The 24,358-nt window shown below is 49.7% G+C and overlaps 1 protein-coding gene across 2 annotated transcripts in view; it reads left to right on the top strand.

Moving 5' to 3' along the window:
• Ubash3a (ubiquitin associated and SH3 domain containing A) overlaps nt 1-22,469 on the top strand; it is a 30,479-nt gene extending 8,010 nt beyond the window's left edge. The window contains exons 5-14 of one of the 2 annotated variants that reach the window (XM_005360305.2): nt 2,120-2,289; nt 3,484-3,692; nt 12,401-12,527; nt 14,387-14,486; nt 15,283-15,405; nt 18,207-18,299; nt 19,755-19,899; nt 20,497-20,603; nt 21,463-21,572; nt 22,332-22,469. In XM_005360305.2, coding sequence (XP_005360362.1) covers nt 2,120-2,289; nt 3,484-3,692; nt 12,401-12,527; nt 14,387-14,486; nt 15,283-15,405; nt 18,207-18,299; nt 19,755-19,899; nt 20,497-20,603; nt 21,463-21,572; nt 22,332-22,469 — 1,322 coding nt within the window. The remainder of the gene's footprint in view (nt 1-2,119; nt 2,290-3,483; nt 3,693-12,400; nt 12,528-14,386; nt 14,487-15,282; nt 15,406-18,206; nt 18,300-19,754; nt 19,900-20,496; nt 20,604-21,462; nt 21,573-22,331) is intronic. The other variant, XM_005360306.1, reaches the window with a different exon arrangement.
• Nucleotides 22,470-24,358: the final 1,889 nt, after the last annotated feature.

Genomic DNA, 24,358 nt, shown 5'->3' with positions numbered 1-24,358 from the left:
AGGGAGGGAGGGAGGGAGGGAAACACAGGGAAAGAAGGATGAAGAAACTATCTGCCCAGCAGGAATCCTGTCCAGCATCCCTGTGCTAGGTTACACAAGGTCCCCTGCCACCAGGAACTTCAGAACGGGACCTTATTTAACAGTGGGCTCTTTAAAGACGCAATTAGTTGAGATGAGGTCACACTGGAGGAAAGTGAACCCCCCCCAAAAAAAAATTTCATTTCCTGAAAACGACACATGGAGATACCAAGGAGGCTGCTTGACCGCAGAGGCAGAAATGGGCAGGATAGGGCCACAGGCAAGGGCTGCCTGGGGCCGCTAGGAGCTGGAGGACACCAAAGGACCCACCCCGAGAGCCTTCAGAAGGAATGTGGCTCTGCCCACACCTGGATTGTGAACTTTGGCCTAGATTTCTAAAGCAATACACTGCTGTTGTTTTATGCCTCAGTTTGGCTATCCTGTTGCAACAGGAAGTTGAGTGCCATGCTCACCCATCCTGGTGGCCTGGAACTGAGCATTCTGCCTCACTGAACACTACCAGGGCTCTGATTGATAGGCCCCACTTCCCGAGAGCTGGCCCTGACCTCTTATCCATCTCCTGGCCCTGAGCTTGTCCTTCCTGCCTTCCCAGGTCATCCCTCCTGGGATGACAGCTCAGGAGTGTCCCAAGTCCCTCCCTGCCCACGCTAGCCCTCTCGGCGAAACAGAACCCAGGTACACAGGGCAACAGAGGAAAAACAAAAGCCTGTTCAGAAGTCAGAATGACTCAACCCTGGGTCTCTAGGGAAGCCTGACCAGGTCTTTTCCAGACCCTGCTGACTCACAAGGGGAGCCCACCCTCCCCAACTGCTAAAAAGAGTCACAAAAGGAATTTCCCATCACCTACACACACCTTCGTGCCACCTGTCCTGGCTGCCTTCCCAGAAGCTTGGGGCTCAGGGACCTGGCCAGGGTCTAGCTGGTGCAAAACATTCCCCGTGTGAAGAGTGCTGTGGTGTACCTAGCGTCATGCTGCCTTCCAGAACTTTCATTGGGGAATAACAAGCCCTGTTTGCTTCCTGTCCTGCATAGAGAGGTGGCAAACAGTTTTAGGGCACTGAGAGTCCCCCGTGGACTCCAGAGTCCCAGAACCAGCTATCTTTTTCCTAAGTCCTAGCTGTCATAGAGGAAACTGAGTCAGAGCACAGCACTCAGTCAAGGCCCCTTGGTGACAAGGACAAAAGAGCCTTGAAGTCAGGTCCCCCACAGCAAAGCCTGTGTCATTCCTATGAAGACACTGGACTGTCTCCTCAGAGTCTGAAATGCTTTATGGTCCAACTGACACCAGACCTGGCTGTTCCCGTGATGCCAAGGTGTCCTCAGGGTCAGAGGCCATTGCAAGGCCCTGGGCCTTAGCTCTACCAGGGCCTCCGGGGAGGAAAGTCAAGTGAACATTAGACAGGCTGCGGGTTTTACAGGCCATCACTCAAGAAATTTTCCTCCTGAGACTCTTCTTCAAGCAAAAGGCATTGGTCTGGAGTGAGGTTGTAACTCAGTGGGTAGAGGGTTTGCCTAGCAATGATGAGGCCCTAGGTTCAGTCCCTAGCAACACATAAGCCAGGTATGGGAGTGCACACACCCTGGCACTCAGGAGATAGAGGCAGTAGGATCAGAAGTTCAAGGTCATCCTCAGCTACGTGACAAGGTCAAAGCAATCTCTAGGACACATGAGATTCTATCTCAAACCAAGACCTAGACCTAGCATGTAGGCCCTGCTGTAGGTGCAGCTGAAAATGAAGGGGCCATTGCTGCATTGCTATCATCCAAACTAGCTTGCAGACTTGGAACCACACCTCCATGCCTACCTTTTGTTTTTCTTCAAAAACTTAGCAAGCATCCAACCACATCCTTCCTAACAGGGAGAGCCCAGTCCCTGCCGTGTCAAAAAAGCGCCAACACTGAGGAGCAGGCATAGTAGAACAGAGGCATGACCAGAAAGGGTTTCTGCCTGGTCCAGGCAGGCAGGGCTGATTCAGGAACAGGTTCTGAGCACCCCCAATCTCACCCAACATCCAGAATGGGTCCCCAACACCCTATGTTCATTTGACATTCAGCATCTTACATTTCTTTGACTCCACAGACTGCACCGTCAAGCCCTGCACCAAGCAACTACACCTGACCTTGGCCCACAAGTTCTACCCTCACCATCAGAGGACCCTGGAGCAGCTGGCCAGAGCTATCCAGCCCAGTCACACCTGCCAGTGGACAGCTGCCCTGTACTCCCGGGACATGCGTTTTGTGCACTACCAGGTGAGAGGACCTGGCCTGGCTGGTGGGCTGGCCCAGACTTCCTTGCTAGTAGGAGGTGAACAAAAGAACACTCCTTGGCTGTCACTCAGCTCTACACCCCTCCCTGAAGGGAAGAGAGAGCTACCCTCTGCTGGATTCTAGAAAGTACCATTCCTTTCTAGATGAGTCATTTCAAAATACAGTGAGAGCTCTTCCGTGGTATTAGAAAGGCCCATTGTCAAGATGGGTCAATCCATGCTTTGCTTATGCATTCACCCTGCGTAATGACTTTGGTGGGTTTCATTCCAAGGTTCCTTTCCTAAGAGCTGATTAGTTGAGGAGGAAAGTATGCCACACAGGGAATAAGTAGGAGGGAGTCTCCAAATCCCTTGTCGTAAGAGATTGTGAATAGCTTCACACGAAGGAAGGTGGATATACACATTTGGTCACACTGTAAGGTCTTTCCTATAAGAGAAACAGGTGTGTGTGTGTAGATAGACAGACAGACAAACAGATAGATAAATGGTGGATGAGTGGATAGATGGGTAGGTGGGTGGCTTTGTGAATAAGTGGATGGATGGATGGATGGATGGATGGATGGATGGATGGATGGATGGATGGAAGAATGGATAGATGGAAGGATGGATGGATGGATGGATGGATGGATGGATGGATGGATGGATGGATGGATGGAGAATAGGTGGGTGGGCAGTGAATGATTGAAGGGCAGGTGGGCAGGCAGGTAGATGGATGAGTAGACAGATGGCTGGCTGGATAGATGAATGAATGGAAAAATGAGTGGGCAGATTGATGGACAGACTGATGAATGAAAACGTGGATGGAGGGATAGATGGATAGGTGGAAATGGGTATGTGAGTGGATGGGCAGATGAATGCACGGGTGGATAGGTGGAGGGTGGGCTAAAGGATGAACAAACACATCGGCGGGCAGATAAATGAACGGACAAGTGGGCTGGCAGATGAGTAGGCAGATAGGTGGAAGACAGACAATGAACTGTATTGGTATTTGGCACTGTTCTACACTGCTCCACACTGGTTGCGCACTGTGTATTATAGGCAAAGGCACGATGGGGCTTTGGAGGCACAAGACCCATCAGAGGAACCAGAAGGCTAGGCAGAGGTGATCTGGCTTCCTACTGCTATTGCTTCCAAGCCAAACCCTCACTAAGACCTGGGTCCACTGCCTCCCTTCTAGACCCTGAAGGTGCTGTTCCAGTACAAACCCCAGAATGCGGATGAGCTAGTCCTCAGTCCTGGTGAGTACATCTTCGTGGACCCCACTCAGCAGGAGGAAGCCAGTGAGGGCTGGGCCATCGGGATCTCACATCGGACTGGCTGCCGGGGCTTCCTGCCAGAGAACTACACTGAGCGAGCCAGTGAGGCTGACACCTGGGTTAAGCACAGGTGAGAACGTCCTCCCTCTGTCAGTTATCACCTGAAACAGTGAGCTTCCAGATGGTTCCGTCCTTAGGAAAACAGTCCCCATACTAGCCACGTTATCCCTCTGCGCGCACGGTAGGCGTATGGTCTATTTATGGTTTCTGCTGATAACCCTCCGGAAATCAGATTGCTTCAATTACTCTTCTGAGATAGCACTGTGAAATAACTTCCTTTTTATGAGCACCAGACAGTGCACACAGAGGTCAGAACTAGGCCTCGTAGTGTTCTAAGGAGGGCTAGCAATTTTCTAGTGTTCTATAACTAAATGACACAGATTTAACTGGGTCCTCTGCTGGGGGCCCTACAAGGCTGTGATCCTGGCATGGCTGGCTTGGGGTCCTTCCCTGAGCTCATGTGGTTGTTGGTAAATGTATTTCCCGGAAGCCAGCATACACTTGATCGTTCGTTTCTTCCAGCTCGGTTGTCTGATCTCTTTATTTCAGCACCTAGCACCATCTGTCAAGGCTAAGGATTTTCAATGTGATCAGAACTAGGGTGGTGGTGGTGTTGGGAATGTATTGGCTCCTCCCCCATGGAGCTTGATGATAGCTTTGACCCTGTGCTTAGAGTTAACCTGAGCTACTTAACCAACTCCATTCTTTCCCAGTTCTGTTTCCCACGAACAATATTGCTAAGCATTTTTCTGCAACACAGAGATCTTTCCCCAGCTTCCTAGGTCTGTGTCTCAGTCCTGTGGGCATCCCTGGGCAGCAGCTGTCGCCTTCACACTCTGTGCACTCTGCCAGAATAACCATGGCTTTTTATTTGCTTTTTCCCTGTGTGTGTTTACAAGCACACAAGCATGCTGTACCTGTGTGCACTATGCATGTTTGCTAGACATTGTCTGTGGACAGATTTTCTAGTCTCACTGTATCCAGGGAGCTCTTTCCTGTCTCTCTTTCTATCAAAGCTGATTCACAAGGCAAAAATGTAGAAACCCTACAAAAATCATGTTTTATTTATGTGCCTATTGGAAGCTGGATAAAGAGTGTGGTAAATGTTCTGGTAACTAAAACCTCTGTTTAGAATAAATTAAGAAGCAATGTACTTTGAATATTCGAAGCAAATGATTGATTTTAGTCATTTTTACCAAACCATATTTTAAAAGTGTAGCTGTGACTGGTAGAGGCTCATGGGGAAAATGACTTGGCAAGAAGTTGTTAATTTTTTAAATGGAGGTTTTTTTTAAAAATACTAAATAAGATCAGATGAGTTCTATGCTACTGTTTCTTCCTGTTAATTAAGCTTACATCTGGGTTGTTTGAGAAGCCAAGGACAGCATTTGTGCCCTAAGGCCACCAAATGTAGTTGACAACAGAGTAGGGCCCCCACCACCCCTACCCAGGCTACCTTGGGACGTACTGTGTTGCTATATAGCCAAGGATGACCTTGAATTTCTGATCCTCCTGCCTCCATCTCCAGAGTATTGGTATTACAATCATGTGCCATCACATGGGCTTCATGTATGCTAAGCAACTGAGCTAGCCGCAGACTCTTATATGTGCTTATGAATCTGTTATAGTTCTGCAGTGGGCTGTTCCATGTCATCTTAGCCTCATATGCTAATTCATAAGAGCTGAGGAGCACAGCTATAAACCCGGGAAGGAAAACTCAGCCATGATTCCAAGGCTTTTATATCAATTGTCAGTTCATGAGCCACAGTCACAAGGGCCCGTAGCTGAACACACCCTCCTGTGAAAGCTGAGTTCCCAGCTTGAGTGGTAAAAGGGAGATCAATGTCACAAACTCAAGGAAGCTTTTACTTCCTACAGACGCCACGTGATCAATTAGCTACTTTAGAAACAGCAAAACATAGGACCAGAGATGTTGGCATCAGGCTCCAGGAGGCTGGGGCTCCTTTAGTGCCCCCTCACCCTTCTCTCCTCGCTAGGGCAGAAAGGCTCACTGTGGCGGAGAAACCATCAGGCAAGGAACAGGCTGGATTCTGCAGCTGCTGTGGCTAGCAACAATTCCACTTCCTTTTCCGTGTGTCACCTCAGAAGGGTCCCACCTTGTGACCCTGACCTTCCTGCGAGACCAGCTTCTGTAAGGAACCAGTATATATTCCAAAAAATTGCAAGAAAAAGCAAGTTCTGGCTGAGTGCTGTGGTGTACCCGATGGGGTCCCCCCTCTTTCTCACAGGATAGCATCAGGCCCCAAGCTGACTGAGGGTGACTGTAGGCTGGGTCAGCTATGGTTTCTATAGCTGCTAAACTTTCTTTTAAACATTTAAAGAAGTTTAAAATCGGGGCATGGTGACACTCAGCCTAAATCCCAGTACTTAGGAGGGAGCAGACTTCCGAGTTCCAAGGCAGCCAGGGCTACACAAAGAGACCCTGTCTCAAGAGAGGTTCGGGCATATCTGAATGAAAGTGTTAATCACTGGGGAATGCAGTCAGACAACAGTGTGCACAGATAGTTGAGCTGTGGGCAGACAGCTTGTTGTATAGACATTTGCCATGTATCTCTCAAGGGCTCACACAAGGCTTGCTTGCTTGATACAAACAGCAAGAATCACTGGTAAGCCACCACCCAGGGAAAGAGCTGCAAACCACGTGGAAAAAGGCCCCTTCCTGCTCAGAGGACACCTTCCCAGCACTGAAGGCGGCTGCCATGTGAACACATTGTAACCCACCAGCACCCATGTAACCTCTTCAGGGTGGCTACAGGATTCTGAGGACCCAGGAGTCCTGACCCAGCGCCCACCTATTACTTAGAATCACTTGTTCCTGGAAGGTGGCTGTGGGGGAGGGCACACTCCTGAGCTACCTCAGTTTCAGGCATCTTCATAGGGTGTGGATACAGCCTAGCTAGAGGTCACTGAGGCAAGAGCTGAGAACTAGAGCCCAGGAGGACCTGAGGCTGACTTCCGACCACGTGAGGACATCCCATCACAGAAGACATGAAACCCCATGAAACAATCTGGTGACAGGAGACTCCTACACAGCAAGAGCACCGTTGCTGAATGAGAGGTAGCCCTCCAAACATACATATGCTGAAGCCCAAGTGGGCTTTTTTTAAAGAAAGACTTTTAAATACGGTAAAAACAAGGTCTTATTATGATCCCTTACCCAGCCTTATACTTTGTTCAGAAGGGCAATCATTGAGGACACAGGGGAAGATGCCATCTTATCTTCAAGCCCAGGACAGAGTCTCCAGAATGAATCACAAGCCCCTTGACCTTAGACCTCCCAGTCTCCAGGGCAGTGAGAAAATGAAACCTGTTCCGTAATAGAAGCCCCAATCTGTGTGACAGTAACCCTGGGACTTTGTCTTTGAAATGACTCACACCTAGGTGACCCCCTTCTAGGAACAAAAGGGAATGGAGACCTCAATTTCTACAGCACAAGTTAACCACTAAGTGGCTCTCTTAAGTCCAAGAGAAAAACAAAAACGACAAAAATGTCACATGCCCGCCCTCTCTGCCTTCCCCAGCAATGCTTGCCTTTTTAATGGAAAGACAAGCGGAGACTTCCTCTCTGACTGTAAAGTTCACAGATGTCACTCAGAGATAACGATGGCTTTACTGTCTGAGTTGTAAGCCCCGGTTACACAGGTGTCCCTGCCTTGCCCTCAGGAAGAAGAAAACCACCAGCACTTCCTGTGTCAGGATGCTTCCCCTGTACCTGCTCTGTGTGACGTGCTTGTTGCAGAGGGGCTGTGTCAGTAGCACTACTGTGTGTCACTCTCCATCTTCGGGACCCACTCACGCCTGCATTCCAACCCACCGGTGTCTGCAGTGGGAGAATGCATGAAGAAAAGTCCATGTCTTTTGGGCTATGTGCCCCGCCTTTAATGACTGAGCCATCTCTCCAGTCCAAGACCATCTAGAAGAATCCATAAAAGGTTACAAATCAAGACAGGACAGGACACGATGACAGGCACAGAGGACTAGAACGTGTGGGTAACCAAAAAAAATACATGGTAAGACTAGATAGATAGCTCAGTGGTTAAGAGCACTGGCTGCCCTGTCAAAGGACCTGAGTTCAATTCCCAGCACCCACTCTAGGGCTCACAACTGTCTATAACTCCAGACCCAGGGGATCTGATGCCCTCTTCCAGCCTCCATGGATATCAGACATGTGCATGATGGACAGTGAAATTACCTGGCACAAGTGAGAAGGAAACACGGAACACGCAACAAACCCGCTTAGGAGCTTATTGGGGGAGGGGTACAGACCTGGTGAGGTCAGTGTATAGAGAGAGAGGGCTGAAGATGGGTCCAGCTTTTAAGGGCTGCCTTGCACGTGCACCCAGGGGGATGACGTGGTTACATCATACGCAGATGACAGATCACGCATGCCTGCAAGGGCTCACGCAGCTGCGTCATACGTAGGTGATGCAACCATGCCACATTTGGGTCACACCTGAGGGCTTGTCCGCGCATGTGTGTCCCTGGAACCCAGAAGTGTCAGCCATATTGTGGCTGAAATCATAACATTCCACCCTTTTCTTTATTATAAAAATTTGGAGAGTTTGGGATCTTTAGTAGGTAGGGATGGGGCGAAAATTTGGAGAGTTTGGAGTCTTTAATGGGTGGGAATGGGGCATCATAAGGTCTCTAGTGACTGCTGATTTTGTGGGCATCGGAGAGTTAAGATGTTTGACCATGTCCTGGGGTGGCTGATTACTTTTGTGTTTTTCCTGGGCTCTGTGGAACTGGTTGGCTGGCCTGGACCTTGCAAGATGCTTGGAAAGGCAGAAAATTATATCTGGAAAAAATTTTAGATCCTGGTGATTAAGGGAGGAGAGTCCCAAGATGGAAGCAGATCTTAAGGCGCTTGTTCTCTTTAGCATCACGGTGTTACCTTAACATTAGGAGACACTGCTGCAATCGGTGATAAGCCTGTTAAAGTCTGTTTTGTGAGTTTTTGGAGTCTGGGGCTGTGAATGTCCTCAAACTCATTATTGTTTCTTACCACTTGGGCTTTTTGGTAATCCTTGTGCCTCCAGCTCTATGTTTAATGTTGGCCCTCGTAGTAACAACTGAGTGGTTAACTGGAAATTGAAGTATGACATTGGAGATATAGAGAAGTTGGTAATGCAGACAGGAGAAAGAGGAAGAGGGAGAATAGACAGAGTTTTTGGCACAGGAGAGTTGAGTGCGGTGATGAAACTTTTATTTTTCTGGAACTGGAGAAAAGGTGGCTGATCTTGGTGCCCTCTGGAACATAAGGGAACAGGGCCCTGTTTGAGTTACTGTATACGAGGGGTTATCTTGAGCTGGAAGAGTAAAAGGTTTAAGGTGAGACAGGTGGATCCAATGAGAGAGTCCCTCAAGCTTGGCAGCTGTGGGAGTTACAAGAATTACTTTAAAGGGGCCCTGCCATTTAGGGGAATGGGGTGAGGGGCGTTGGTCTGGGGGAGAGAATAGAACTTGATCTCCTATTTTAATAAGCAGTGGGCATGAATTGGCACATGTTTGAGGTAATAACGAGTAGTCAGTAAAGTCCCATAATAGGGAGCGAAGATGGGATAACAGCAGAGTACGCAGATGATCAGGAAAGGGAGAGGTTTTAGGTGAGAGCCCGGGGGTTAAAACCAGCTGCCCATATGTGAGTTCAAAGGGCGAGATGGAAAGGGGTCTTTTGGGGAGAGCCCTAAGCCTAAGAAGGGCCAGAGGCAAAAGTTTTACCCAGTCAAGGTGAAGCTCCTGTGACATCTTAACAAGAACATTTTTTAAGGAATGGTTAGTTCGTTCTACCTTCCCTGAAGACTGAGGATGGTTTGGGATATGAAAATGCCAGGGAATGTTAAGAGCCATAGATAAAGTTTGAGAGATCTGGGAAGTAAACTCTGGGCCATTATCTGACTGAAGAGAGGTTGGGATTCCAAACCAGGGGATAATTTCTCTGAGAAGAACTTCAGAAACTGTCTCAGCCCTCTTGCTAGTGGTGGGAAACACTTCAATCCACCATGACATGGTGTCCACCAAAACCAGGAGATATTTAACTTGTCTGACTGTGGGCATATGAGTAAAATCAAGCCGTCAGTCAATTCCTGGAAGGGAGCCCCTGGCCTGGTAGGTAGGAAAAGGGAAGCTATGATATTTGATCTTGGGATCAGACTTTTGACAGATTTTACAAGAGGCAGTGATAGCTTTTAAGAACTCTAAATCCTTCAGGGTTGAGTTGGAGGTGAGCCCTGACAAAATGAAACAGAGCTTTGCTATTAGGATGAAAGCGCTGATATAGGTAGGGCAGAATTTGCTGGATATCAGGGTGTCTGTGAGAATGTGGGCTGTAATGTATGAACCCCCTGAGGTGATTGAGGTAGGTTTGGGCTCTGGAATGCTGCTGTTCTAGCTGCTTGGTCAGCCCGGTTATTTCCCTTAGAAATAATGGAACTGTTGGTCTGATGAGTCCAACAGTGAATAAATAATTCCTAAAACTTTGGGTAGATGGGAGGCTTTTAACAAGTCCATAATGTAACCTGAGTTAGTTGTGGATCCTCCTTTCACTGTAAGAAGCCCAAGCTCCTTCCAGACAGCTGTGTGAAACAGGAAAATAGGAAATGCATATTTGGAGTCTGTGTAAACATTTAAAGATCGTACCTTTGGTAACTGGAAGGCAGGGGTAAGGGCTATTAACTCAGCCTGCTGATTAGTGGTATGGGCAGGGAGTCCCTGTGTCTCCATCACCCCAGTATATCTGACACTATGGCATAGCCTGCTTTATAGGCCCTTTCACATAAAAAGGAGCTGCCATCTGTGTACCAAGTATAAGTGGACTGGGACAGTTCCCTCCTGTATATGTGAGGGGTGGAGTGGTAGATCCTCTAAGGTTTCTATGCAGGAATAAGTGTTAGACTGAGGTAGGAGATTTGAGATATTAAGAGGTGGACAGAATTGAAAAGTGAGTGTGGCATATTCTACTATGGAGGGAAAGAACTCGGGAAGGGGGTAAGATTTGTAAGCCTTTGTAAGTTAAGAGATGGAACAGATTGTGGTGGGAGAAGATAGTGGTGGGTGACCCAAAGGTTAGTGTTTTTTTGACTCATGAGTTAGAAGCTCAGCGGCCGCTAAAGCACATATGCAGGATGCCCAGCCCTGAGTGGTGAGGTCTAGCTTCTTTGACAGATATGCAAAGGAAGGTCCCAGCTGATATTCTAGGACCCCAAGGGCATATCCCTCCTTCTCTGTTACATAGAGGGAGAAAGGACGAGTTAAATCTGGGAGATGAAGAGCTGGGGCCTGGATAAGGGCTTGCTGGAGTCTCTGGAAGGGTTTAGTAATGGGATGGAGAAGGGGCTCATGCAGAGAACCCAGAGCAGGCCCGTATAATGGGCAGACGAGGAGAGAAGGAGAGGTAGGCCCCCAGAATTTCCTCAGTACCGAGTATGTGGCTCCATTGTCCAAGAGAAAGGACATGGGTCGTCCTGATACCATGATGTTTACCCGCGGCTCCCTGTTACAAATGACAGTTGTGGTTGGGTCATGGCACCAAAGAAATTACCTGGCACAAGCGAGAAGGAAACACGGAACACGCAACAAACCTGCTTAGGAGTTTATGGGGGGGTAGGCCTGGTGAGGTCGGTGTGCAGAAAGGGGGGGGGGGCTGAAGATGGCATGTCCAGCTTTTAAGGGCTGCCTAGCACATGCGCATGGGAGGATGACGTGGTTACTTCATATGCAAATGATGGAGCTCATGCATGCATGCAAGGGCTCACGCAGTTGCATCATATGTAGGCGATGCAACCACGCTGCATGTGGGTTATGCCTGAGGGCTTGTCTGCACTTGCATGGCCCTGGAACCCAGAAGTTTCAACCATACTATGGCTGAGATCATAACAAACACATACACACAGGCAAAGCTTCCATTTACATAAAACAAAATAAAACATTTAAATGCATGAACTATGTCAAAATTAATAGACTTTCTGTACCTGGATAATAGGTTTCTCCACCAACACAGTAAGCCAGATTAAGTCAAATTGAAAAAGTTTAAGAACAGGCTTATTTGAACAAAGCAACTCCTGGATGGGTTCTCCAGTTCCAGAAATAGAGGCTGGAGAAGCCACACACCCAAACTAAACCAGGAAGATTATATATGCTGTAGGCTAGGGGTGATGATGTGTCTGCCACCAGCTGGATTGCCAGGTATGGTCAAAAGCTGGAATGTTTAGTCAGGGACACGGGCTGTAGACAACAGGGGAGGAAGTTGCAGTAGTCACCAGGAATGGAAAATTGGGGTTTTTTTGGCACCTTTTCTTTGTTGGAGATTCTCCGAGAGGCTGGGATGGGGCATTCCAGATCATTCAGGGGCGAGTTGGAGGTTCCAGCTGAACAGAAATACGACAAAGTCACAGACAGCCCAGGACTCGGTCACAGCTGTCAGGCAGACAGCAGCAGCCAAGACGCAGGATGAATGATGCCATGTAGCTCTAGACAGGTTTCAGGCTGGAACCATGGGGAGCTGTTGGTTGCCATGTGATAATCTGTTGTAAGAAAAGGGCTAAGAGATGAAAACATACCTCATGGGTGGTTGAGGAGAGTCAACCACAGGGGACCTGTCCACTTCAGAGTCACTGCATGCTGCAGACTTGACTTTATTTCGTGGTTTTGATCCTCACTGCAGAGGTTGATGAAGATATTCCCAGGAACATCCATGGTCAGATACCATGGTGACGACATGTTATGTCTCTATTCACTGCCTCTCCTCTTCCCCCACAGGACATACACATTCAGTCTAGCCATGGACCTGAACTCCAGGAAGGACGGTGATGTCAGCAGCAGAAGAAATGGGGAGTTCCACCCTCCATCCATGTCAAGGAACATTAGCAGCATACAGGCTCTGCAGGTAACAGGACCCTGGGGTTTGCTTGTTTGTTTGTTTTTTGTTTTGTTTTGTGTTTGTGAGTAAACTGTGCTTGCTGGTTTAGCACCCTGATAGACATGACTGCCAGGGTTTGGCTTTTCTCCCAAGTGAGGATGGACCCCCACACATAGGAGCCCCTCCTGAAGAATGATACCCACTGCTAAGGCCCCCCCCCAGGATACTCTGCAAAGCACAGGCCTCCCCAAGAGCACAGTAGGCCTGTGCCCTGGACTGTGAGGTGCAAAGGACAACCTAAAAAGGAGGGCATAGACACTGTCAGGCAAAGAATCCAAACAAAATAAAATATGGCCTCTGTACCCCATTGATTTAAGCAAGTAGGGGTGGAAAACATTATAGAAGACTGTCTCTTGTCTTCCTCAGCTTCCCAGTATTGCAACAGAATACCTAAAATGGCCAGCTTCACAAAATGAAAGGTTTGTCTTGGTTTGTTTGTTATGGTCTCCGAGTCTTCAGTCCGCCCTCATTGGGCCCTGTTGCTTTGGGCCTGTGGTGGTACAACTTACCATAATGGATACAGACAGTAGAAGAGACTTGGCTACCTGATAGAGGCCAGAAAGCAAAGAGAGGAAAGGAAGGCCTGGGTCCCAGTAGCTCTTCAAAGTCTCTAGTCCAGTGCCCTGCTTCTTAAAGGTCCCTGTCTTGGTAGTACCATAGGCTGGTAAGCAAGCCTTCTACATGCAAGCCTTTGAGTAACATTCAAGATCCAAACTGACTGTGGTGACATATATCTAATCCCAGTACTTGAGAAGTAGAGGCAGGAGGATAGCTGTGAGTCTGAGACCATCCTGGGGTACATAGAAAGTTCCAGGGCAGCCTGGGCTACAGTGTCAGAGCATGTCTCAAAAGAAAAACAAGGAAGAAAGAAAGGAAAGAAGGAAGGGAGGGAAGGAGGGAAGAAAGGAGGGTGGGAGGGAGGGAGAAAGGGAGGGAGGGAGGGAGGAACACAGACAGTGGCTTCACCAGCACTGAACACATACAGAGTTTCCCTGCCATTGTTCTCTAACAATACAGCATAGCTATTGTTCACATAGCATTAAATGGCATTAGGTGTTTAAGTTGCCTGCAGATGAGTGAGAATACACAGGGGATGTGTCTATGTTCAGTGCAAATATCATGTCATTTTATACAAGGGACTTGAGCATCTGTGAATTTTGGTACCTGCGGGGGTCCTCAGCCCACCTCAGGTGCACTTCAGGATGGCTGTCCTACTCACAAAGACCACTTGGGCAAGCAGAGACTGGCCAGCTAGAGGAAGGAGATGAGGAAGAAGAACAAGGCTTCTTGCCTGGGCGCTCAGAGGCAAAACACACACCTGGGCACTACGAGAAAGCTGCCCTGGAACAGATTCAAACATGGGTAGTCCTGGAGGGCTCCTCAGAGGAGGAAGAGGAGCAGTAAATGAGGAAACAATCAATAGATTAATAAATGGAAGAGAGAGAGGAAAGAGAGGAAAGAGAGGAAGTAGCAAGAAAGAAAGAGGGGAAAGGAAGAGAGGGAGGGAAAGAGGTAGGGAGGGAAAAAGAAGGAAGGGAGGGAGAGAGAGAGAGAGAGAGAGATACTTGGAAGAGACAAAAAAGTTGAAAAGTACATGTCTGTGACAGAGTAAGTCCTCTTTTCATCCCCTTTATGATGTCATGGTATCCAGGAAATTAAACTTAGGGAGAAACGGAAGCAATCCCCCAGCCTCATCACTGTGGAGGCTGGCAGCCTGACTCTAGCTGCTGAGCATCTTGTGAGAGACTCTGTCTCTAGGCAACGACTGGTGGATACTGTAGAGGGAGTCTGACTGACGACTCTGTGTCCCATTGTTTCCACCCCAGGCCACCATCATGAGGAGAGGGGTGCTGGTAATACGCCATGGGGAGAGAGTGGACCAGGTCTTTGGGAAGTCGTGGCTACAGCAGTGCACTACCGCCGACGGTAGGTTGAGTCCAGATGACTCTAGACAGCCTACGTGTCCTCGAGGAACCCTGAATCCCAACAGTCTGTCCCGTGGAGCCACCGCGGCAGAGCTGCTGTGGGAAATGGCAGTGCCCCAAGGCTTTGGTGTCGCTTGTATGGACACGGAAACCCACCCACATACACATGGTCACGTGTCTGAGCCAAGCCCTTGGCATCAGCTCAGTGACCTGTGATAATTCTGGTTTCCCCTTTTCTCTGGTGAGACAGGTTAAGCTGCTTGTTTCTGGTCCCACAGCTCAGAGCTAATGGTCAGAATTTCCAACAGGTTGACAGATTTTAGAGGTCACTGTCAAATTCAAGGAGACCAGGGTGTCATGCAGCCCATATTCTGGCCCTGCATTCAAACACCTGACTAAAGAATTCCCAAGATGGGGCACCTCCAGCCAAGTGTGTACTGCCCTAGCAGCAGCAATACACACTAGAGGCTTCACACTACACACTGATACCCCCTCAGAAGCCTGTCCTGGAGAGACACAGTTCCTCCCCTTGTGTGAGTGATAAGCGCTGAGAAGACAAAATTGGTCCGTGGTCCCTGGGCTCAAACCCAGTTCTGCATTTGAGACTATGTCACAGGCCTGAAAAGCAATATTTGCTCCATGAGCTGAGTTCACATCACAGAGAACATTCTAGAAACAAACAACACTGGCAAGGCTTAGACAATAACCTTCTTATGTGGATCTCGGTTTAGGGGTCTTGAGAGACAAAGGGATCTGACTTAATGGTCCCAGATGTCTTCTACGTGTTTCTACCTTAGGAAAATACTACAGGCCGGACCTGAACTTCCCCCGCAGCCTGCCCAGGAGGAGCAACAGCATCAAAGACTTTGAAAATGATCCGCCTTTATCGTCCTGTGGAATTTTCCAGGCCAGACTTGCTGGTATGTTTAAGAGCATTCCTACCAGAGAGTAACAGTGCTAATAATGATCTTAGCTGTACACACTGAGCCCCCACCGTGCATCCTTTGACATCAGTACTGGCATCTTTCATACTCTGCCCTTCCAGGGACACAGAGATGGTCTTAGTTACTGTTCTATTGCTATGAAGATATGTGACCAAGGCAATTAATAAAAGGAAGCATTTGCTTGAGGGATTGCTTATAATTTCAGAGGGTTAGTCCATGAGCATCACGGCAGGGAGCATGCCGATAGACAGGCAGGCATGGACTGGAACAGTAGCTGAGAGCTTACATCTGATCCACAGGCAGGAAGCAGAAGGATCCTGGGCCTGACTTAAGCTTTTTAAACCTCAATCCCCTCCCCCAGTGACACACCTCCTCCAACAAGGCCACACCTCCTAATCCTTCCCAAACAGTTCCACTAACCGGGGACCAAATATTCAAATATATGAGCCCAGGGTGGGGGCATTCTCATTCAAACCACAGAGATGTCAGTGATTTTATCCAGGGTCACACAGTTAGGGACCAAAAGTGCAGCAATCTGATCTAGTAATGGATGGTTGGTGATGCAAGCAATAAAATATAGGGAGGGGGCACTGTAGGGAGAGGACAATCAATGAACACTACATACACCAAGAGCATCACATACTAAATTAAAACAGAGCTGAGGAGATGGCACAGTCAGCCAAGGGTTTGCTGTACAAGCACAAGCTTGATCCTCAGAACCTACATGAAAAAGTTGGGTGTGGTGACACGCCCTCATATTCCCCATGCTAGAAACACAGAGACAGGTTGCTCTCCAGGGTTTGCTGGCCAGCCAGCTCCTAGGCCAGCCAGCCTAGCCTACACAGTGAGTTCCAGGACAGTGAGAAATGCTCTCTTAAAGGGTGAAGAGCATTCCTGAGGATGGCTTTGGAGGTTGACCTCCGACCCCCATATACATGCATACCCCCCCACACACACACATACACAGTGAAGGGACACTCCTTCACAGGTTATATTGCACTGTCCCTCAGAACTTTGAGTTAAGAATGGCTAGTCACTCCTTCCATGAGATCTAATTTGGGGAGCTGAGGAGATTGCTGAACTCGTCTGGTGCACATCTTATAAATTCGGAAAGCTGAGCCTAAGGGAACAAATGGACAGCCCAGTCCCTGGTTGGCCAGCTAAAGGAACTCAGCAGAACCAGCTCTCCTCCTTCTCACCTGCGTGAGTACACGTTGTTTCCCTGCCAGCTTCCTCGATGGACATTCCGCATTCATTCCATGACTGTTTCAGGCTCCCAGTGAGGCGACAGTTGATTCTGGGGTTGGGACACACAAGCTGCACACAGCTGAAAGGATCCCTTCTCTCTTAGGGCAGTATGGCTGATGAACACATGTGCATGCATGTGTCATGTGTGTGTCTCCTAAACGTCCTGTCTTCATGCCTAAACACTTTGGAAATGTTTGAACAGTTCTCAGTGTGTGTGTGTCTTGTATGGTGAGCATCCCGAGCTGCTGTATTAGTGCCAAAGCCTGGGTGGTTTAAACATCATTAGTCACCTGACAATGCTAAGGTTGAAGTCCCCAAGGTCATGGTACCAGCAGATGGCTCCTTCTGAGGCTATAAGGAAGACCTGTCCTTCTCTGTGGCTCCATGGCATCTTTGCCCCGTGCCTTCCCATCATCCCTCTGTATCTGTGTCTCTACTCAGCCTGCTCCTTTACAGAAGACACATTGGTATAGAGTTCAGCTTTATTTTAACTTGTTCTCTGTTGCCCCATGGGATGCTGGGGGATAGTTTCCAGGATCCTCCATGGTCATAGTCAATGGGTACTCAAATCCTTTATATTAAAAAAAAAAAGACCATAAATTTTGCATGAAATCTGCATAGTCTGCACAATCGTGTTTTCTGATAATTTTGAACCCTATCAATCCTTGGATACAGATCACAGACGAGGCGGGCTGACTAAGGTCCCATCCTCGGGCACCAGGGGTCACTACTCCAGCTTGCCTGTCGCTGACAATCCCCAAGCCTCCTGGCTTTCATGCCAGATCCCTCTTGTGCCATGGAGCTTCCTTTGCCACCAGCTGGGCTTCTGATGTCACAAAAAAAAACACGATTGGATTACAGCTTGTCATTCGACAAGCCATGACTAGCTTTGAAGTGACCAACTAAAAGACCGTAACTATATAAAGCAATGTTCATGCTAAGCCTACAGTGCAGACCTGACTTAAGCAGGGCATGGTGGGTTCTCAGCCCACAGAGTCACTTCTATCTGGAGCCCAGGCCTCCTCCTAGACTCACCCAGGCTGTGAGCAGAACTCAGGTCCTTAGGAATGCAGCCCTGGGACCTTCCCTGGTGGCTACTGGCCACGCTCTCCTTAGGAATGCAGCCCTGAGACCTTCCCTGGTGGCTACTGGCCACGCTCTGCTTCTGGGGCCACACCCATGCCTTATAACATGGGCCCCTCCATGTTTCAACACAACCAAGGAATATGGGTCATATACCAAGTACATCCCGCTTTGGTTTCCTCTCATTCCTGCTCTGTGGCCAGCTAGGAGGAACCTCCACTCCCCGTGGGTTCACTGACCCCAGGTCAGCCCCCTCCACCATACAATACAATGTAGTCACAAGAACGATTGCTGGTCACAGTTGCAATTTCTCCCCTAACCTGGTGGGGGATCCCGCAGATGTGGACAGCCGTGGGTAGGAGCCTCATTCATCCCTGCCCACCGCCATGACAAGCCCTCATCCTGGGCTGGTGCATGAAGGGTGTTTCCTACTTCCTGTTTTCCAGGCGAGGCTCTGCTGGACAGCGGTATCAGAGTCACTGCAGTCTATGTGTCACCGGCCCTGCGCTGTGTGCAGACAGCCAAGCACATCCTGGAAGGTGGGTCGTTAATCTTGAGGCCACTCTCTGTGGGGATTAAGGAGGGGTGGGGTGAATGAGATGATGGGCAGGGAAGGCCACATCTAAGCCAATAGGCAGTTAGAAACTGCCTTCTGGGGGCTGCTTGAAAGAAATGAGCCACTAACATCCTAGAACGCTAGGGTTGTAGGACCCATGGGAACTGGTGTCAGAGGGTCAATGTCTGTCATCATACTTTGCTCCTCTGGCTCCTTTCCCCCAGGTATCTCAGTAATTATAAAGGAACACGCACGAACCTAGAGAGCTGGGGCTGTTGTTGACCCTTCTAGATCCAATATGCATGACATCCAGGAGCAGGGTTGATGCTCAAAGGGAGCTGTCCAGAGTCACCTGGCTGTCAGGGACCCATTAGCAGATCCCCTCAGTCATGCAATGTGATATAGCCAAGTGGGCAGCTGGGGGGTCACACAGCAGGGGATGGAGACCCTCCTTGTTCACTGCAAAACAACATTCCTGTCCAAGGTCAGCAGTTAAGAGGCAGGGTCCCTGCCCCCAATCGGAACCCCTCTCCATTACAATTTCATCCCAGACAGCCTTACTTGATGGGTCTTTTGGTCAAGATAGAAAATACTTGGGGAGGGTGAGCTGTGAGGTTGTTCCAGCTGTTTCTCTCCAACCCGTTACCTGTTGCCCACCAGGGCTCCCTGTTACTATCACCGTATCATTCTATCAAGGCTGTGGCATGGGTTGAATGAGCTGTATCTAGAGTTAGAGTCACACCCTATGGTGGGCCTGCTGCCTATGGTGTCCCCTAGCAAAGCAGTGTAGTCCCTGCCTGGTGGTTTGGGTCTCAGAGACAGCAGTGCTGTGCTTACATCCCAGGATGCCATCTGCCAGGCAAGAGACACGTTTGTGAAGGGTTTCCCTGGGCTCGTGTATAGGTTGGTGCCCTAGTTTGTTTTTCCATTACTGTGATAAAACACTAACCAAATCCAACGGGGGGAGGAAGAGGCGTATTTGACTTATACTTCCATGACACACCCACCAGTCAGAGAAGCTTTGATCGGAACTCAAAGCAGGAACCCGGAGGCAGGAGCTGAAGCCATGGAGGAGCTCAGACTGCTTTCTTATAGTGCCCAGAATCGCCTGTCTATGCACAGCACCACCCACGGTGCTTTTGGCCCTCCCATCCCAGTAATTGATCAAGGAAACAGGCATAGTGGTGCACACCTTCAGTCTCAGCACTTGGGGTACAGAGGCGGCAAGTCTCTGAGTTTAAGGACTCTATGTAGTGAATTTCAGGACAGTTAGGGACTCGCCCTGCAGACCAATCTCAAGGAGGCATGTTCTCGATGGCGGATCTCTTCCTAGATGTCTACCTTGTGTGGAGCTGACAAAACCACTAACTAGCATGGTGGGTCTAGCATGAAGAAACTTCTTTAGGTGACGTCCACGCTTGTTTTCCGCTAACCCCAGAACTCAAACTAGAGAAGAAGCTGAAGATAAGAGTTGAGCCTGGAGTCTTTGAATGGATGAAGTGGGAGGCCAGCAAGGCCACTCCAACCTTCCTGACCTTGGAGGAGCTGAAAGAGGCGAACTTCAATGTTGACCCTGATTACAGGTAGGTACCTTCCCATTCTCCACCACTCACGCTTCTCTAGGTCTTCTTAAAGAAAATCTAGCTACTAGGTGGGGCTCTGCCGTGAAGAGTGAGGGAGAATGAGCCGTGGATATAGCATGAGCAGCGGGGAGGCCATGGGAAGTGGCTTGAGGGTTGTGGTCTTGCTCGGCTAAACCAACAAGACTCCTGGTGGAGGCAGCTACAGCTACACACATCACCTGGAGGCGATGGAGGCTGGGGAACCTGACCATATGTGGGAGAGATGGGGTGCTTCTGCTAAAACTGACCCTGTAAGGATGGACACAGATGGACCTCATCCAGAAAGGGGTTCCAGTGAAGGGGAGTGTCTTTGTCCTTTTCTGGGTAGATTAGGAGTTACAGTTTTCCTGTTGCTCAGTGAGCATCCATGCTGGGGGTAGCATAGTCCTCTGCTGGTACGGAGCACACCCAGGAGCCCCTGCTGGCCATGCCCTCATGAGCCCTGCCTGGTAGGCCATCTGGAGGATCGTGGTTCCTCTTAGCCACTCCAGCACACACACAGTTGGCCACCAGAAGGCTCTAGGACAACAGCCATGTCTCTCTGCATCCTCCTTTCAGGCCTGCCTTCCCCCGCTGCTCCCTCATGCCAGCCGAGAGCTATGACCAGTACGTGGAAAGGTGCGCCGTGAGCATGGGACAGATCATCAGCACATGCCCCCAGGACAGTGAGTGTCCCACTGGTTTGAGGAGCAACACCCTCGGGGTTCTCTGGGATGGGATTAGCTGATTCTGGGCTGTTAATGTCCCCACCCCCAAGTTCTGGCCAGGATAATATCTCCTCTCCACCACGATAGGGAGTAGATAGATGCAGCACACATACCCCTTGTTACTTGGGCCTGCACGCTCTGGTGCTGAGCACTGATGAGCCCTAAAGGACACCAGGATCTTCAATGACTATCCATGCCCAAAGACTAGATTAATTTGAAGGGAACAACAGAAACCCGGAAGGACAGAAAGATGGAGCAGCCGATGCCTAAGAAAAGTGAGGCTGAGTCACAGTTCACCTGCCCTAACCACCAGCCATGGTCCCAGCTCTCCCAGCTTCACCTTGTCCAGCACAAAGACACACAGAGGTGCTGGGTCCCACACCACTCTCTGGCTGCCTGGAACCCATTGTGTCACCTGAGGAGCATGTCACCAGGGACACTGCAAATCCTTATCTAATGCAGGCACCGTCTCAGGCTCCCAGTGACAAGGCAGCTAAAGAGATTGGATTGGTCTGGGTGGTAGCCAACACATACCCCTCCTATGGTTGACAGGGCCTAGGCAGCCAACCACAGAGGAGAGTGGCTCCGATCCCATCTCTGAAGCTGGCACACAGGCACTGAGCCCTATCCCCAGGCTGCAGGTGGGAGGCAGGGCACTCCAAATCACGGACAAATGTCTGAGTCTACCCACCAACACTGCTTCCCCGTCCACCACCTCACACGGGCACGGTAGCCGGACCTGCAAGACTCCGAGGAGCCCTCTGTCTTGCAAAGCGCTCTCTGCGCCTGCTCTGACCTTGGGGTGTCTTGTCTACAGTGGGTGTCACCCTCATCGTGAGCCATAGCTCAGCACTCGACTCCTGCACTAGGCCACTCCTCAGGCTCCCACCCAGAGAATGTGGAGATTTTGCCCAGTTGGTAAGAAAGGTATGTGTGCCTCTTATGCCTCCTTTACCGCAGAGTAAAGCAAGCACAGGGTTGCAGCACTCTCTATAGAAAGAAAACAAGCAGCCAACTGAACCAGGACTGGCAGCACCATGCGAATGTGCCCACCTGCTCCCGTGGAGGGCATGTCTGCTGGAGCCATGGGACGGGCCCGTCATTCTGTCACTGCATGGCGGTCTCAGATTTCTCCATGTATATTGGGATTTTTGCAAATCTTGGCTGACCAAAGAATTCTTAGACATTAAAAAGTGGGTGAGGTGGGGTAGGAAAGGCATGTGGACAGGAAAGCCTTCAACGCAAGGGTCCCCGGGCCAGATCCACTTACAGATGAAGGCATGGGAGTCTAAGTGTTCACTTTGTTCTTTATTCTGTAGTCTGAAGCCTCAGTCCTGAGCCTGCAGCGAGGCAGGAATAAGGTACTTTGTAGCTAGCTGGCAGGGTTCCATAGGCTTGTGGACCAGGTAATTCTGTAGGAAAAGAGGACTGACCCATGGCTCCCAGAACGCTTAGCAGCCCTACTCCAAGTCATGACCAATCTCACCCTGGTCCCATTGTTGGGAGGGCGATCATCCCCAGATGGAAGTACCATGATAGAGGTTGGCATTGGTTCAATGGCACCCTGGAAGCCTGGCACCATCTGGTCTCCTCCATAACATAGAAGCATTATCAGTGGGCTTAAGAAGCACCCTGATGTTGATTGACATGTAACAGAACACGATAAACATTTTAACCCTCTTCCAGATCCCATCTCTGGGGATGTGTTTCTGTGAAGAAGACAAAGAGGAAGGAAAATGGGAGCTGGTGAACCCGCCAGTGAAGACACTGACCCACGGGGCCAACTCGGCCTTTAACTGGAAGAACTGGATCTCGAGCCACTGATCCAACACCAGCTGGTCAGCAAGAGGTGACTGCTCCAAGCCAAGGCATGAGGCTGTGATGATGATTACAGAGGCATCCGAGTCCCTTGTCTGCCGCGACTTGGAGAAGCACAAGATACACTTGATATTCGGGGGTATTGCCATGGCTCATGCCTTGGTTACTGCCAGCTGTGGATCTGCTACCCTGCCAGCCTGACTTTGAAAGTCAGAGCGGAGGTCCGGATTAGCACACCACATTGCGACATGCGTGCTGGGCTGAAGAGAACAGAGGAACCGCTTTCCTTCCAGGAACTAAAGACTCCCCACCCCCACACTCGAAGATGCCACCCTTCTATTTTGTATGCTCTCAGGAGCCCTCCTTCCTTCTGTGGCCATCACTCTTTAGCCAGGGCCACACCAGTTGAAAGAGGAATGGTGGTCAATAAAAGAAACGGCCCACCAGATCAAAACCAGGACAGCCGCCCGCACCAGCATGTGTGTATTGGCTCCTGCTAGGACACATTGCTGCCAGCATGGTTGTGATCTGTGATCGTAGCAGCACAAAATTCCTAACGCACATGGGCTAGTGTGTGGCTCTGGAGGTCATTGTGGGCTGTGTTCCTCCATGGAAGATAGAGGACCCCTCCTCAGCCGTCTCCAGAATCGAGAGGCATCTGTACTTCCTGCCATCATATTTATAATGTTCTATTGCAAATCAATCAATCTAGGGAAGCTCTAAGGCATGGCTACACAGCTCCTGCCTTAAGCCTCCTGCCTCCTCCTCACAAAAGACCCTAGGACGAATTGTGCTCAGTAACCTAGAATCTTCTGCCGTCTCAAGATCCTTGACAACCATGCCTTCAATGTCCCTTAGCCACAGAGGTCACAGAATTAGGACATGCGTGTCTTTGGAGGCTGTTCTCCAACCCGCCTCAGCCTCTGTCCGTCCAAGCACATTGTGGCTATTGCTCAGGGTCCAGACATAAAGATCTGAGCCCAATACGCACACTTTGTGTGGGTCATTTTTGGCTTCTCTCTTCTCCACAAGCAGGGGGGCTTGGGGCTGTATGAGGGGAAGGAGTGTGACCCCTGCCTTTGCCAGCACAGGGGGGATGTCTGTTCCTGAGTGGCTCTGGCTTGGGAAATCTTGGTCCAGCGGTAAGTGGGATTCTCTGTGTAGTGTTCTTCTACCACACACTGCGGAGGCCATCCCGTCCCCAAAGCCCATGCACAAATGTCTTACATTGCTGTCATCCCCCACACCAGGATGTTTGTTTGTTTGTTTGTTTTTAAATGGGTCTTTCTTCTTCACCAGCCCCCATTGCAAAATTCTGGTTACTCTTCACTGTTGCACTCTGGGCTATGGCTGAAGGCAGGAAGGATCTGGAAGGGAAGGCAAGCCAAGAGCAAGAAATGGAGAGAGTAAGAAAGGAGATTTCTTGGTGTTCTTTTCCTTCTTCTCCTAGGGCGGGGCCCTTGATGTTTATGAGCTCATCTGACCCCTGCTGGCCACACTTGGGAAGGACACCTTCCCCGGGACACTGCGTGGCCCGCCTTCCAATCCACATTCTTTGACTTTTTCATTTCAGAGCCAACTTGAGTTTTTAAAATAGGACTCCTATCGACGTGTGTCATGGGCGTAGCTACATTCTTTCCTCCCGAGTTCAGCCAGTACGCAGTTCTGCAGGGTTCACCCTATCTGTGGGCAGCTCAAAGGCTCAAAACACTCCCCTACTCCTGGGAAAGCAGCTTATGGACTGGGCCACCTGAAGAGCTGTGGAGTCTCACTGCTGCTGAAGGCTGAATCGATTATTAGTCACATAGAAGTTCTGATCCTGCTGCTGTGTGAGACTGTATTTGGAGACTCTGTGTGTGTGTGTGTGTGTGTGTGTGTGTGTGTGTGTGTGTGTG

This window comes from Microtus ochrogaster, linkage group LG2, assembly GCF_000317375.1.
Source record: "Microtus ochrogaster isolate Prairie Vole_2 linkage group LG2, MicOch1.0, whole genome shotgun sequence".
Taxonomy (NCBI): Eukaryota; Metazoa; Chordata; class Mammalia; order Rodentia; family Cricetidae; genus Microtus; species Microtus ochrogaster.
Note: the sequence above shows the minus strand (reverse complement) of the source record. Positions and strands in the feature narration are given on the sequence as shown.